The 16,913-nt window shown below is 38.4% G+C and overlaps 1 protein-coding gene across 1 annotated transcript; it reads right to left on the minus strand.

The window, feature by feature from the left end:
- Positions 1-774: 774 nt before the first annotated feature.
- On the minus strand, positions 775-13,851 carry LOC115022154 (dihydropyrimidine dehydrogenase [NADP(+)]-like). Its single transcript, XM_029453047.1, has 22 exons — positions 12,594-13,851; positions 12,235-12,396; positions 11,088-11,284; positions 10,422-10,503; positions 9,972-10,059; positions 9,127-9,234; positions 8,658-8,827; positions 8,356-8,566; positions 7,854-8,038; positions 6,819-7,034; positions 6,132-6,296; positions 5,857-5,925; positions 5,659-5,742; positions 5,342-5,462; positions 5,083-5,202; positions 4,790-4,932; positions 4,011-4,065; positions 3,373-3,494; positions 2,897-3,043; positions 2,742-2,804; positions 1,772-1,849; positions 775-1,669 (listed from the first exon to the last, which is right to left on the minus strand). Exons 2-22 carry the CDS (start codon positions 12,334-12,336, stop codon positions 1,505-1,507), a joined length of 2,691 nt encoding a protein of 896 aa, XP_029308907.1. The 5' UTR covers positions 12,337-12,396; positions 12,594-13,851; the 3' UTR covers positions 775-1,504.
- Positions 13,852-16,913: the final 3,062 nt, after the last annotated feature.

The following is a 16,913-nucleotide window of genomic DNA, read 5'->3' on the forward strand; positions in this document are numbered from 1 at the left end:
TGCAGAAGATTAACAAATAGTCCAAATAGTCTGTGACTTTGTAAATATAGGAAATAAATCATGGATTAACCTCATGTACTGTCAGAGTTACAAGCAGAATAATTGTGGTGTCACATTCTCTGCACGTCATAAAGAGAATCAGAATGGAGACATAGTGGGGTTCTGTAGTCTGAGCAGTAACTACGTACCTTTACTCACGTAGTGTACTATACTCCAGAGGTACTTCTTTACTTGAGTATATATTTTGTGTGACTTTGTGCAGTTCAGTTGGATATATAGTACCTTTCATTTCTCCATGACATCATTTGACAGCTACAGGTTACTTTACAGATTCAGATGCTATATAGGAAACATGTGATCAATTTAAAAGTATGATGAAAAAAATGAACTGGGATGTAAATAAATAGATCAAATAAAAACACCTAGCTTTGTAAATTACATTTGGCAGTACCACCGCGTCCCACTAGATGGCTCTCTGAGACCCATCTGTTGAGAATAGGTGTTAAAAGACAGTATATATGTAAATATAAAGAAAAAAGTTTTAAAAAGTAATTTCATTCTGAAATATAACATAAAATGACAATACGGAAGTAAAGTGAAAGTTATGTCAATGCACTAATGTTATTTTCCAATACTGGAAATAATACTAATTTGACACACATTCTGCACAATGATTAATTTTACTTTTAATATCTAATATAGTACATTTAGTACATTAAGCTAATAAAACTTGTGTAATTTAGTTTCGAATGCAGAACTACACGAACAGATATATATTGGGTATCATTTTTAATCAAAGTAAGGATCTGAAAACCTCTTCGTCCGTGGTCTGTCATCGTGGCACATCCTTCAGACCAGTCAGCACAATATTAAAAATGCAAAGTCTGTGAGTTTGATCCCTGATGTCTGAGATGTGTAATAGGACATACAGTTTGATCATGTTAGTTTGTGCTCCAGTGTACAGATGCTTTACAGCATCAGAAAACCCTTATTTTAATCATAGACTCATTTCCTTTTACATTAATACATTTAGCATACAGTAATTGTGCATTTAATTTGAAATAGTCTATTATAACATTACACATAAAGTGTTTACAGAGGGATTACAATACAGCAGAATCCACAATTACTAACATCATTACAGTCAACATTCAAAATAACAGTAACATTTTTGACAATTTTCTTTTAATACAATTATTGTGAACCTTGACATTAAAAAAGGTTTGTTGCCTCTTTCTCAAGTGGTATTATTGGTGTGAGTATTACTTATAATCAAGACCACATTTCACATAAACTCCCACCCCTTATTTTCTATTAAACAGATCCAAACATAGGATGTCACTTTTCTATCACTGTTGAACTCTTTACATCATTCGAGTGACTTTCAATAATGGGACACAACAAATGTCTCAAATCTCATGTGGCAGATTAGTCTTCAAACCGAACTTCATAATATCTGGTTTCCGTTATTAAATAGGTGGAAAGTGTTGGTTTGCCTTTCCCTTCAGCAGACAGGACTAACGGGCACACCCCTCTTGGGTTTATAGGGCTTTGTCATGGTAACCATCTTGATGCAGTCTATGATGGGACAGACGCTGAGGCACAGAGTGCAGCCTGTGCAGCTGTCAGTCACCATGGGAAGATGGGTCTCTGGGTCGAACGTTATAGCCTGGAAAGACAGTAAGCAACACATGTTACAGGACAGAGGCAGATAAGTCTTAAAAACAGAGAAAGAGACAACTACTGTTATGCAACAGACTGACAGATATACCTGGTATCCAGAGTCATTGCAGGTCATGTAACATTTCCCACAGTTGATGCACATCTCTTCATCGATCAGAGCCTGGACCTGAGAACACACGGGATAGCCAAGATTATGAGCTGTTTATTTTATAATTGATTTTAAAGTAATTAGTTGGAGCTGATATGATTAAATGGCACTTTTATTAATCTTTGTGTCTACACAACATACAGTCGAGAAGGGACCGTTTATCTGTGGAGGTCAGTGATTAATGTACTAGTTTATATTTTGTTGACCATATATAGCACAAAAACAACTTCGGATCGCTTTTCTGTCGAGAATAAACTCTTTTAGTATCGGACTCTGATTGTCTTTTTCTTGAACCTGCTCAGACTCTAATAGTTTCACAACTGTACTGAAGTTACTGTGTTTTGAAGAGAAGTCCTGAATTTGCTTTGACCCAGACACAGACTTTTTCTCAAACAAAACCCTTAACATGAGTTTATGGTCACAATCGCTACTTTCAATTCCTCTTACAGCAAGATGTTCATTTAGTAAGTTATGTTCTCATTTAGAGTAGAATAGACGATAAAACAGGGTTATTCGTGGCTACTCTGGGATTGACAGGTCGCTACAACAGTTTTGTCCGGTTTTGTCCGTTTCAGTTCATGAAAGTTATTTGTAACATAAATAAAATGTCTTGTTCAGTATTCGGTTGCTCCACCCTCTCGTGTCACTTCTGGTTCCAAAAAACAAAGATGGCAACGGACAAAATGACAAACTCGAGGCTTCAAAACAGGAGTCCACAAACCAATGAGTTACGTCACGGTGACTATGTCCACGTCTTATATACAGTCTATAAGAATATTACAAAAAATGATTGCTTGCCATAGTCTTTGGGCTTCCGTTAATTTTAAAAACAACAATCTTGCTTCAAATGTACCTGTATAAATCATAGAAATAAAGAAATTGATATAATATTTGAGAAAAGAAAAGGTACCTGCTCCATGTTGTTAAGTTCCTGGTATGCTCCAATGTGGCGCAACGCTCTGGCTATCACATCCTACAAACACACACACAGTATGCACAGACATTTACTTGGTTAAAAGCTTCTTTCACAGAACAAAGCACAATAGTGGAGAGTGTGTGTCATACCTTGACAGCAGGTACAGGCTTTTTGGACGGGTTGACTCGGTGGATGCCGGCATCCATTTCTTCACTTGTTGCATTTCTGACCTTTTTCTTGTAGTCGGCGATGGCGTCTGTCCTCTGCTGGAGGTACGGACCAAAGCTAGGGAGGCTCTACACACACACACATGCGCACCCACGCACACGCACGCGCACACACACACACACACACACACGCACACACACACGCACACGCACACACACACACGAGACAGACATACATTGATAGACAGATTGATTAGAAATGTATTTGTGATAAGTTAATAACAAACGTAAACCAGATCGTAAATAACAAAGCAGTTTTCGTTGTATGTTATTTTTAGGAGACCAGGCTTGATAGATATATTTTCTCCTATAAAGTATTGGAGCCATAGGCGGTAGTAGCCTTGTATTATAATTAATCAAATATTAATAGTAGTAATATTGGTAGTAAGTCGTGGTACCTTTCCCACCAGGTCTTCCAGCCTGGGAACTGGTTTTCCCTTCTGATGTCTCTCTGTTGGAGGAGACTGACCGTCCCAGTCCTTCAGCTCCAGGCTTTTCAGGTACAACAAGGCCTTCAGACCTGAACACACATATCCACCATGATGCTATTATTATATAGTTTACATATCTCAAGGCAGAAGCATCTGGATAGATTGCTGCATTTTTAGATTGATGGTTAGTTCATGAGGGTTGAGGTGATTCAATGTGTGTAACTCTTCAGACCTGAACAAAAAGGTAATGTTGGAAAAGCTCTGAGATGAGTGAGTAGGTATTATATGTACTTAGTACTCTGGTCATTTTATTGACACCAGTCATTTCAATTTCCCATGTCAATACAGACAAAATACAGTAGAGTGCATCCTGTTGAGATGAACACGGCACAAATAAACCAGCACCATGTGTCATTACCTAGGGATGTTCAATATATGCATTTTATTTGTTTAAAAAAGACAGTTACAGTTCAAGACATTGTAAAATACATCTAGAGATATTTGTCAGTATTGCTCATTTATGGTTTAAGGTTCAGCTATTCCAGATTTGCTTATTGTCACTAAGGAGAATATAGCATGCAAAATACAGAAAGACAATTACATACCCACACAGTAATCTTCAATCACTGTGAAGTCCTGGTTCTGCACTGCACTGCAAACCTGTGCCAATCACACACAGGAAGACAAACAAGTCACAAGTCAAATCAAATAAAGTAAGACTTCAGCTTGTCGCTGCTTTTATCCCTCAAATTGTTCTATTAAATTAATTCATTATCTTTTCATTTTAATACCTTGTTTACACTTTCCACACTCACCTTTGTTACCCACAGTAGTTTACATTAACACGACAGCGAGGAACACGTGTAAATATCCACTACAGAGCTTGTTTCAGACTTTATTCTCAGGGCTCTTTTCTTTACTTGATGTAATTGTTATAATATTTGGACAGTGTTTCTTTCTAAAAAAACACTGAAAAACAACACAGATGTAGGAGAATAGGAAAATGAATGTAGTAAAAGTATTAACATGTCATCTACAGTGATGTTGAACAGTGGTGGTGATGGCCTAGTGATCTAGTGGTACGCCTTCCAAACAAAACACTTGAAGGTCGGCAGTTCAATACCAGGCTGCCACCATTGTATCCCTGAGCAAGGTACTTAACCCTGAGTTGCTCCAGGGAGACTGTCCCTGCACTTAGTTCACTGTAAGTCGCTCTGGATAAGAGTGTCTGCTAAATGACCTGAAATGTAATGACATGTCTTTAATTTTATTTCATAAAAGTCTTTAAAAAAAAAGATCTATCACAACATATTATCCAATCATGAACTGCATCATATTGACAGTATTAACAAGAACAGTACTTCTGTCACTGAAATATTATTACCTGTAACACTGAGGCTCCAGCGTGAAGGAACTGTAGTCCGCTTTCTGCTGAGTCAATACCTCCGGTGGCCAGAACTGTAAAACCAGGAATTGCTCTGGCGATGGCTGATACTGCTCTGAGAGCAATGGGCCTGATGGCATTACCTGCACACATTGTTCATATCATTAGAATCTTGGGTGAAGCACCGTTTTTAAAAGTGCAATACATATTCTTTAGAAGTAGCCTTCCATTACTACGGTACTGGAAACTAACAGGGATTGTGTATGTATTTATACGTTCATGTGTGTACTTACCAGACACCCCTCCATACGTGGTGCGTTTGCCCTCTCCAACACTCGGCCAGGGGGAGCCGTCGGCCTTCAGCCCCATCATGCCTGAGACTGTGTTGGTAGCTGTTACTCCATCTGCTCCACCTATAAAACAAAAATCATAGAAATCCATTACTGAATGTAACTTAATTGTACTCTGCAATGTAAAAGGATGTAATAAATTACAGAAGCAGATGTGGAGGAAATGGAAAGAAGTGAGTGTGGTGGGATGAAGTGAGTTTACCTTCATGAGCAGCCTTGGCGATGTCGACAATATCGGTAACGTTTGGTGTCAGTTTGGCAAAGAACGGAATAGTAATGGTTTCACGCACCCAACGACAGATGTTACGCACCATTACCGGGTCCTAATGACAAACACACATAAATCACAAACATCTTCTTGACCTTCCTTTTTACAAAACAAAACAGGACAGTACAGATTTGAAACTTTATTAAGAGCTCATCATCCTTAGAAAATAAATTGTTATATATTGTTGTATATATATGCTGATCAGAATTATGTGTGTGTGAGTGAGTTTGCGTGCGTGCGTGTGTGTGTACCTGTCCACAGGCCAGTCCCATGCCTCTCTCTCCCATCCCATGAGGACAGGACAGGTTCAGCTCCAATGCATCTGCTCCTGATTCCTAAACACACAATTGTATATACCACACACCACACAGTTGTAACCAGTGTATGTACATATAATAATTGCACAATAGTTATACTGTATACATTCTGTTATATGGGATTGTTCTCACCTCTGCCATCTTGGCTAGTTCTGTCCAGTCTTCCTTGTTGTAACTACACATTATACTGGAGATCACCACCTGACAGAGACACAAGGAAAGGTTAGTTTTCACAGTCTATTCACACTGTTACACTAAAACAGATAGATCAACAGAATGTATACATGTAGATGGATCTGCATCTTGTTTTGCAACAACAACATAATTAGCAATATTCTACCTGTTACTAATTATGCTTTTATACTCTTATTAAAGTAAAGTCAAGAACAACGTGACGGCGAACTTACATTATTAGGGAAGTCCTTCTTTAGCTCAGCGACTGACTGACACCAGTAGGCTGCTGTCTTCTCACTGATGAGCTCGATGTTGAGGAAGGAGCCTTGACCTGGTCCAAACATATGACCTGAGGTGGTGCCACGCACAATACGAGGAGACACGTTGGTCACCAGATCCTGCAGACATGTGTAATCATAGAGGCAGTGGTGACTGTGAGAAGCTGATTGATTTTTTTACTGTGTTTCCTGTGACTCAAAGTCTAGTTTCATGTCATGAATGTAAGTGTGCATATTTCCATTATTGCCAATATTCAAATCCCTAAAACATAAGGATCATACTAAACTAATTCATTTGAGCTTTTACTGTCTTACAGAATCTTCAATACTTCCAATAATGTCAATATTTTAGAGCTCAAACAATTAGGCGATTGATCAATGTCAATTAGGCTCATGTCAAAATAATCACAGTAAAATGGATAAATGGCTAGAAAAGTGGGTTCCTCTTCTGGTCACATTCAGATGTTGTAGTGTTTTAATTATTTCTAAAAACATCATGGTTACCTTTTGTTTTTGTCAGCTTAGTGAAATGTATTCAACCCAAATAGCTTATATGTTTGCATACTAGTGTGTGTGTGTGTGTGTGTGTGTGTGTGTGTGTGTGTGTATGTGTGTGTGTGTGTGTGTGTGAGTACACTGTACCTTATTCAGTCCAAACGTCTTGGTCAGAGCAAAGCCCCATCCTTGTTCAAAAGCTCTCCTGATCATAGCTGTGCTGGTGGTGGGAGGAGCAGATGCCAGGCCGAACGGGTTGGGAAACTTTATTCCACAAACTTCAACGCTGATGTCCACCTCATCTATAGCACTGTAGAACAACGGCAGCTTTGGAACTGGGTCCACTGGCTGTCCATGAAGAGACTACAGGAGGAAGGTTGATGGGACACATATTTGACTTACATCATTAATATTACATTTTATGGAATTAGACCTGAGTTGAATACATCATAATGTACTCTCGTTTGAAAGGGCAAGTCCCTCTACTCATGACTGTGGTGGGACCAGAGCCAACCAGTCCAGTTGCAGTATACATCCCTGTCTGTCCAAAATATCATCACTTCATCATTTTATACTATTAGACATTGACATTTGACCTTTGACCAAAAGTTCATCAGTACATCCTGCAGACTTCTTAAATCAAATATGATTAAAAATCTGAAGTCTGGCATGGCACAAGATGTCATTTACATTTAGTTATAAACTAGGGGTAAGAGTGGAGGTTTTTCAAGTTAGGACTTCTTAAGAACTACAAATTCCAACCAAGATGACATTACATTACATTACAGGTCATTTAGCGCTCGCTCTGATCCAGAGCGACTTACAGTGCGTCTTAGTTTACGTTGGAAACTAAGACGCTCGACGTGGTCGTAGTTATGGCGTGAGTAAAGGAGGAAGTCACATTGTATAAAGAACTGACGCTAGTGTCTGTGTGTTAACCACAGTACACTGGAGCAACTCAGGGTCAAGTGCCTTGCTCAGGGGCACAATGGTGGCAGCTCTGGTATTGAACTCACAACCACCATGGTGTTGTATTTGGAAGCCGTACCTCTAGACCATGAGGCCATCAACACTCTGACACATGTGTGTCTTAGCTCCTTGTCACTGAAAGCAGCTGGATTAGATCTGGGTGGAGATCTGGATGTTAATATTAATGAATGTTTAAAGCAGAAATAAATGTACCTGCATGTATCTGTGAATGTGCCATGAAGCCTGTTTGCCATCGTTCACTGATTCCACCGTGGTGTTTGCCAAACCAGCAATGTCTCCTCCTGCAAACACCCAGGGCTCACTGGTCTGCATGGTGTCAGCGTTCACCTCTGGAGTACCCCAGCGGGTTATCTTCACAGGAGCCATGGCCTCACTCACTGCACACAGACAAAATATGGTCAGGTTATGTATGCATTAATGTTCTGCATTCACCTACTGAATCAATCAGTATATTTATTATCTATAAGCTATATTTGTTGATTACATAAATTATAGGTTTTCTGTGTTCAATGAAAAAATATAATTATATGCAAATCATCTGAGGTACACATACAAAATTACAAAGATACAAATAGCTTTCAGAAACTAGAGAAAGATTTATAAAACATAAATTTTTAACACGCACTTTAGTTCAGGGCAAAGCAAAAAGGCTTTGGCTGATCAGTTAGTGTGCTGCAGCTGATTGGGTGATTACCTTGCGGCTCGTTGAGCATGGACCCAAAGGCACTGATGATGTAATTGGCCTTCAGCCTGACAACTTGGTCCTCATCTTCCAGCCAATCACCTTCCTCAGTCTGCTCGGTGCGACAGAACTGTAACCCGGCAACCCGACCGTTCTTCATGATGACCTCACGAGGAGACAGGAAGGGCAGGAACTCACACTGCTCCTCCTTAGCCAACTCCATCTGACAGAAAAAAACACATGTATTCAGTATTCTCTATGTTTCTACCTGCCTATACATCTGCCCATCTCCCTCTACATCCAATCATCTGTACCTCCTCAGGAACAGCCCTGATGTTAGTGAATCCCTTCCTGAAGCAGACATAGACTCTCCTGGCTCCACAGCGAAGAGCAGAGGTGGCGCAGTCAAACGCAGTGTCACCGGCGCCCAAAACGATCACTATACCGCTTAACTCCGGCAGAGAGGAGCGGCACTGACACATACCTAGACAAAGCGAAGGAGACAGAGAGATTTTAGATTTGAACTAGCTCACTTCTTGTTCGAATTTCTCAAAAATACTTACATATGTTTGTTAGTTGAAGTGATGTCACTAGTGAAACAGTTGTGTGTGTGTGTTGTGTATTTCCTAAACATGGTTGATGTACAGTAAATGCAGCTCGTTCTCACTCCCAAGTCGTCATATACTAAAACTAAGACGCTCTACGTTATGGCGGGAGTAAGGGAAGTGTGTGTGTGTGTGTGTGTGTGTGTGTGTGTGTGTGTGTGAGTGTTAATCACAGTACCTTTCTTGCTGGCCGAGGCCACCATGGGCAGAAAATCTTTGGAAGTGAAGAAACCTTGATCCATAGTTAAACCCTGGAAGATTTTAGCTCTGTTGGCTTGAGGAAGACCTGGGGACACACACAGATACATTGAAAGAAATAAAAGTGTGTAATTGTTTTTACAGATATGATTGTCAATGGAGCAGTCACAAATTCTACTATGTCCATTATAACTTTAAACTAATTTATAAACTTGTGTACATACATACATAACATACTGTCGTGGAAAGTTTTAATCAAGTCCTTAAACAAATGACCAGTGAAGTCTATAATACTGAAATGACGATTCTTGAGAAGTTAACTTGTCTTTGGAGTATTTATTCTTTGCAAAGAAGGATCATCAATCATACAGAGTGCAAGCAGTCTGCATGAGGAAGAACCCTGAAAAAAGTGTGTTCATGTATTTTAAAGACAGTAAGCAGAAGGAGGGGGGAAATATTGCCATAGTGGGCCCACAAAGAAAGGGAGTAGACAAGGGAGCTGTGGAGAGTTCCCACAGTTGCAGGTGTTAGATAGACAAAATAAAACAATAAGTAGTGAGGAAGGAGGGGAGGGGAAGAAGATTCACCCATTTGGGATAAACACAAGAAGAATATCGTGGGAAGATATAAAGTTACAGGGATATGCTGGGAAAGACAGAAGTTAATTTAACCAAGTATTAAACAATACGAATTTAACATAGACATAAGAAATGTTCCATTGCAATACTGTGTGTATATTACTGTTACAGATGGATTTCAAAAATAAAAGTTGCACATCCATGAGGCCAAAGCTATTTTCTGAAATGTTTTACAAGAGGCACTCACCAATCCCAATGAAGACAGCCTTAAATCCTTCCTCTTTCAGGGACGTCAAAGTCATTCCCTCAACACCTAGACCCTTCTCACACACCACCTGGTGTATAAAAAACACACACATTTACCAAGACTGTGAAATGATTGAAATTATCAGAAAGGTCTTCACACATCATTATTGTTTTAATGTTCATGAATATCCAATATCATGACTCAACTCTAATTATTTGTCTATTTGCTTTCCTATATGGAACTGACAATACATTTTAAAGGTATGGTATCATATTTCAGTACACCTGAGTCCATTAAGATGATCAAAAAACAAAGAAACAGAAAGAGAAGACAACAGAACACTTAATAAATACACAATTATTGAAATACTGTATGTATTCCAGCATGTTACAGTATGAACACAGGCACCTAAAACATATGTGTGAGTATGATAGTTTCTATGAGTCATACCTTGACTCCCAAATCCTTCATCAGGTCTATTTCAAACTGCACAACCTCATAGGGAAGCCGGAACTGAGGGATTTCTGCTGTGCTACAGGGAGGCAAACAAAAATGTGTTAAATGTTGAATTTCCTTTATTCCCCTTTCACCTGGACTGTCTCATATCTCTCTTCTCCTTCCATCTCGATTCCTACAAATCTACCATACAATTTAGTTTAAGAGTTTTCAAAGTCATTCTCATTCTCAGCAGGAGTCTGACTTCCTCTCTTATTTCCAGTTTGTATTATTTTATACAACAACAACTAACTGAATAGTTAGATGACCCTGTCACACTTTAGATTTAGCTGAATTAATGCCACTCGTTTGTTTTTATTTTTGCCTGTATTGAGTATTTGTCTCATTGACAGCATTTGCTGTATTTTAAACCCTGCTCTGTAAAATTATGTAATTATGTAAGTATTTTTGTAACTTTACTTTTTAAATGTCATACTTTTAATATTGACTTAAAATATTAAATACATTCATATCAAATAATGTCATTGATACTATAATATCAAACTATATAATTTCATATCAATATCGTAGTTAACAATCTTTGATATTATACACAGTATGATGACGATGATGATGATGATGATGATGATGATGATGATGATGATGATAATGATATGTTACCTCAGCCCTCCAATGTACTTCTGTCTCTCAAATATGGTAATATTATCATATCCAAGACGGGCCAGGAAGGAGGCGCAGCTGACTGATGCTGGGCCACAACCAATCAGAGCTATAGGGGTGTGGTAAGACTCTGGCATCTCATTGGCTGGTGGCAGTTCAGGATTCCTGATCTGAGGGATGCCCATCTTGCTAAACACCTAGGGGAAAAAACACACACTAATATGAAATAGTACACTTCAAGCCTTCAATAGACTGCATTCATACCATAACACTACTATAAATCTCAACACAGTATGACTGACTTTAAAGTGAGCCTTCAAAACGTTTGCTGAACAGTGGCCACTGTAATTTCTTTTATTTCAAGAATCATAAAATCGGCATACTGACTTAATAAGGCCAGTTACCCAGCAATAGACTGATGCAGGAATGAGTCCTAAAAAATAGTAAATGAGTCAGCATTTATGCACTTCTGGTTCCCTCGTCTAGAAGTCAAGGATTTCTTTTTAATGTGTTTTTGGTTGGATGTCTGAAACAAAGTCTGTGGTTATCACAAGCTTAAGATATTTATACATATTGTTTTACAGATAAAATCAGTAAATAATGCACTTGTGAATTTTGAAGCTTTTACGTGTCATAAACAAGGCAGTCACTAACAAGTGGTTATGCACGATTAAAGCCTAACGTTAGTTTTGTAATTCTGCCGATTGCATTTACGCTTCAAAAATCGTAAAAGTTGTGTTCATTTGTGAAGATTATCTTAATGAACAAAACATGTAAGTATCATAAACTTTTGTTTGTCACAGAGTTTTTGTTAGCCATTTTCTGCAATAATCCAAAATCCAATGGAAGAATCCCATCCCGTCGAGGGAACCAGGGCTATGCGAAATTCCGGCTTGCCAACAAAAAGACGTCATCCCTGCTGCACTCTTACATCTGTCTAAAGCCTGCTAACATTAGCCACCATCAGATAATGGTCATACCAGACCAGGTGAGGCTGTACCAAGGTGCTAAATTAAGCAGATGACATGACTACAACTGAGTCATCTGACTAGTTGGTAGTTATAAACTTCAACATATCAAGTTCAAATTACAGAAACCATTTATCATTTGTTTTATACAGAAAACTTGACAGCTATAAATGTTGTACCTCGGTAGCAAACTGCTGAAGCCCTCCGATATTAATGGGTCCCTCCTCAGAAGCATATAAATTGCAGCCCCCGACACACAGCTCTGATGTGGGACACACCATTCCGCAGGTCAAACCCAGGGGGTTGTCAGAAAGGATGGCTCGCGCTGACCCATAGTAGTTCTGGCATACACACACATAGATACACACAAACATCAATGATAAGATCATGACATTAGGACTACTACTTATCATTTTCTGCTGTTATTCATTAATTTGTTGTTCTTTAACATCTTCAGAGACATCTTCCATGGCACTGAGCTGGGATTCATAAAAGACTGTGAGGTAGATGCATGGTGTTTGTGTATATTTTGCAGTACCTTATTAGAGATGCTTGTAATAAATGACTTTATGTCCAGGTTTGTAGGGCAGCTCTTCTGACAGGGAGCATCCACACATTTTAGACACCTAAACACAGATTTGACATTTATTTAACAGTTAAGCTAAATTATGAAAGATCCTTGTCTCAAACTTATCAATGAAAGCCGCAAGCATTATGGTAACCATAATGTGAAGTCAACAACATCCATGTACAAAACCAAATCATTTTATTAGCAGACACTGCTGTCTGCCACAGGTTTTCTTTTTTATATTATCACTTGAAAAAGTCAGAAAATGTAATCCTATAAATATGGGCTTGAAAATGAAGTGACGCATTGATAATGATTATTAGAGTAATGACATATTCAAAACCAATTGAGTTTTTTGTGTCAGCGGCGCTTTGAGCTAAATTTTAACGTCAGCATGCTAACATGCTCAAAGGAATGTCATTAATTTAGCAGGTTTATAGGACAAACTGAAAGATCTAGAGCTACTGTCCAAGGACCAGCACAGAAGTGATTATAATTCATCTTGAGATGGATATGAATGTGTGTACCAAATCTCATGGAAATCCATCCAATAGTTGTAGGATATTTCACAATTAAACTAAAATTTCAACTCTTGGAAAAGTCAGGGTATCATCAAGGTCAGTAGGGTCGTCCCCATCAATTGGGGATCGAAAAAGTCTGTGCACAGTTTCATGGCACTCTATCCAATAGTTTCTGAGATATTACATTCTGGACCAAAGTGGTGGACCGATCGGCCGACCATACCTTCAGCAGCCACTAGCATGACTAAAAACTGCAGCAGTAACAATCATTGGCTGCGGCTGGCTTAGCTGGTATAATTGTAGCAGCTACTACTTTATTTGCCTGTAGGAGGCAAATCAATGCATCTTCATCTGCAGTTCTAAACCGATGTGCTATGACTTTCTTTTCCTATAGTTGGAGCAACTTAACAGGTGTAGAATTGTTCTGCTAATGACCATAGACTGTATATAAGAACAACCATTGCTTTGTGGACTATGGTTTTGAAGCCTCAAGTTTTTCATTTTGGCTGTAGCCATGTTGGGTTTTGGCCATCAGCATTAACATTAAATGATAAAATCTGCTACAAGCAATTCACGCTACAGCGACAATAAATATGAAATACTATATTGAAGAAGAGTTGAAACTAGCAATTGAGACCACAAACTCATTAGGAAAATGTTTACTGAGGTAAAAAATCTAGTGAGAAGTAGGAATATTTTCTCATAGACTTCTATATAATCTGACTTCTTTTTGCAACTAGTCAAATCAAATCAAATCAAATTTATTTGTATAGCCCAATATCACAAATTATACATTTGTCTCAGTGTGCTTTACAGACTGTACAGGTTACGACATCCACTGTCCTTAGACCCTCACATCGCACAAGGAAAAACTTCCTAAAAGAAACCCCAAAATTAAAGGGGAAAAAATTGAAGAAACCTCAGGGAGAGCAACTGAGGAGGGATCCCTCTCCCAGGACGGACAGACGTGCAATAGATGTCGTGTGTACAGGATAAACAACATAGTACAAATACAACATTTGACAGAAATTATGTTGTGTTGGAAAAAAAAGAAATAGAAAGTTTGGATGAATCCAAGAAAGTTTGGATGAATCCAGGAAAATGTCAATAAGGCTTCCCGGTGTCCAGCAGGACCAGGTCAGCAGGCGCTGTCACGATTCATGATCCTGACGTAAACTTTATCAGTGGCAACCTGCCACATGAGAGACAGACACTCCGGGGATGATACCCCGGATGGTGAGTTAGTAACATACATTTACATAAATGCATACAGATAGAGAGGGAGAAGAAGAGAGAGGGAGAGAAGGAAGAGAGCAGGGAGGTGTCCCCCAGCAGTCTAAGCCTATAGCAGCATAACTAGGGGCTGATCCAGGGCAAACCTGAGCCAGCCCTAACTATAAGCTTTATCAAAAAGGAAAGTCTTTAGCCTACTCTTAAATGTGGAGAGTGTGTCTGCCTCCCGAACACAAACTGGAAGCTGGTTCCACTGGAGAGGAGCTTGATAGCTGAAGGCTCTGGCTCCCATTGTACTCTTAGAGACTCTAGGAACCACAAGTAACCCTGCAGTCTGGGAGCGTAATGCTCTAGTTGGTTTATAAGGTACTATGAGATCTTTAAGATATGCTGGAGCCTGACCTTTAATTGATTTGTAAGTCAGGAGAAGGATTTTGAATTCTATTCTGTATTTTACCGGGAGCCAGTGCAGAGCAGCTAATACAGGAGTAATATGATCCCGTTTCCTTGTTCTAGTCAATACACGTGCCGCTGCATTTTGGATCAACTGAAGAGTCTTAAGCGACTTTTTGGGACAACCTGATAACAATGAGTTGCAGTAATCCAGCCTTGAAGTAACAAATGCATGGACTAGTTTTTCTGCATCATTTTGAGACAGGATGTGTCTTATTTTTGCAATGTTACGTAGATGAAAGAAGGCAGTCCTTGAGATTTGTTTTATGTGGGAGTTAAACGACAGATCTTGATCAAAGATGACGCCAAGATTCCTTACAGTGGTGCTGGAGGCCAAGTTAATGCCATCCAGAGCTTCTATGTCATTAGAAAATGCATTTCGGAGGCGTTTAGGGCCAAGTATAATAACTTCAGTTTTGTCTGTGTTTAACATCAAAAAGTTGCTAGACATCCAAGTTTTTATGTCCTTAAGGCATGCTTGAAGTTTAGCCAATTGATTGGTTTCATCTGGTTTAATTGATAGATATAATTGGGTATCATCCGCATAACAATGAAAGTTTATAGAGTGGTTCCTTATAATATTGCCCAAAGGAAGCATATATAAGGTGAATAGAATCGATCCAAGTACAGAACCCTGCGGAACTCCAAGACTGACTTTGGCTGTCATGGAGGATTTATCGTTAACAAGTACAAATTGAGATCGCTCAGATAAATAGGACTTGAACCAGCTTAGTGCGGTTCCTTTTATGCCTAAATATCCTGTTGTATATATACTGTATGTTTTAAAATGTGAAATCTAAAAACCTAACTGTGTTAATCTCTGCATATATATATATATATATATACTATATATATATATATGCAGAAGATTAACAAATAGTCCAAATAGTCTGTGACTTTGTAAATATAGAAATAAATCATGGATTAACCTCATGTACTGTCAGAGTTACAAGCAGAATAATTGTGTGGTGTCACATTCTCTGCACGTCATAAAGAGAATCAGAATGGAGACATAGTGGGGTTCAGTCTGAGCAGTAACTACGTACCTTTACTCACGTAGTGTACTATACTCCAGAGGTACTTCTTTATGAGTATATATTTTGTGTGACTTTGTGCAGTTCAGTTGGATATATAGTACCTTCATTTTCCATGACATCATTTGACAGCTACAGGTTACTTTACAGATTCAGATGCTATAAGGAAACATGTGATCAATTAAAAGTATGATGAAAAAAAAGAACTGGGATGTAATAAATAGATCAAATAAAAACACCTAGCTTTGTAAATTACATTTGGCAGTACCACCGCGTCCCACTAGATGGCTCTCTGAGACCCATCGTTGAGATAGGTGTTAAAAGACAGTATATATGTAAATATAAAAAAAAAGTTTTAAAAAGTAATTTCATTCTGAAATATAACATAAAATGACAATACGGAAGTATAAGTGAAAGTTATGTCAATGCACTAATGTTATTTTCCAATACTGAAATAATACTAATTTGACACACATTCTGCCACAATGATTAATTACTTTTAATATCTAATATAGTACATTTAGTACATTAAGCTAATAAAACTGTGTAATTAGTTTCGAATGCAGAACTACACGAACAGATAATATTGTGGTATCATTTTTAATCAAAGTAAGGATCTGAAAACCTCTCGTTGTGGTCTGTCATCGTGGACACATCTTCAGACCAGTCAGCACAATATTAAAAAATGCAAGTCTGTGAGTTTGATCCTGATGCTGAGATGTGTAATAGGACATACAGTTTGATCATGTTAGTTTGTGCTCCAGTGTACAGATGCTTTACAGCATCAGAAAACCCTTATTTTAATCATAGACTCATTTCCTTTTACATTAATACATTTAGCATACAGTAATTGTGCATTTAATTGAAATAGTCTATTATAACATTAACATAAAGTGTTTACAGAGGGATTACAAACAGCAGAATCCACAATTACTAACATCATTACAGTCAACATTCAAATAACAGTAAACATTTTTGACAATTTTCTTTTAATACAATTATTGTGAACCTTGACATTAAAAAAGGTTTGTGCCTCTTTCTCAAGTGGT

Source organism: Cottoperca gobio, chromosome 17, assembly GCF_900634415.1.
Source record: "Cottoperca gobio chromosome 17, fCotGob3.1, whole genome shotgun sequence".
NCBI lineage: Eukaryota > Metazoa > Chordata > Actinopteri > Perciformes > Bovichtidae > Cottoperca > Cottoperca gobio.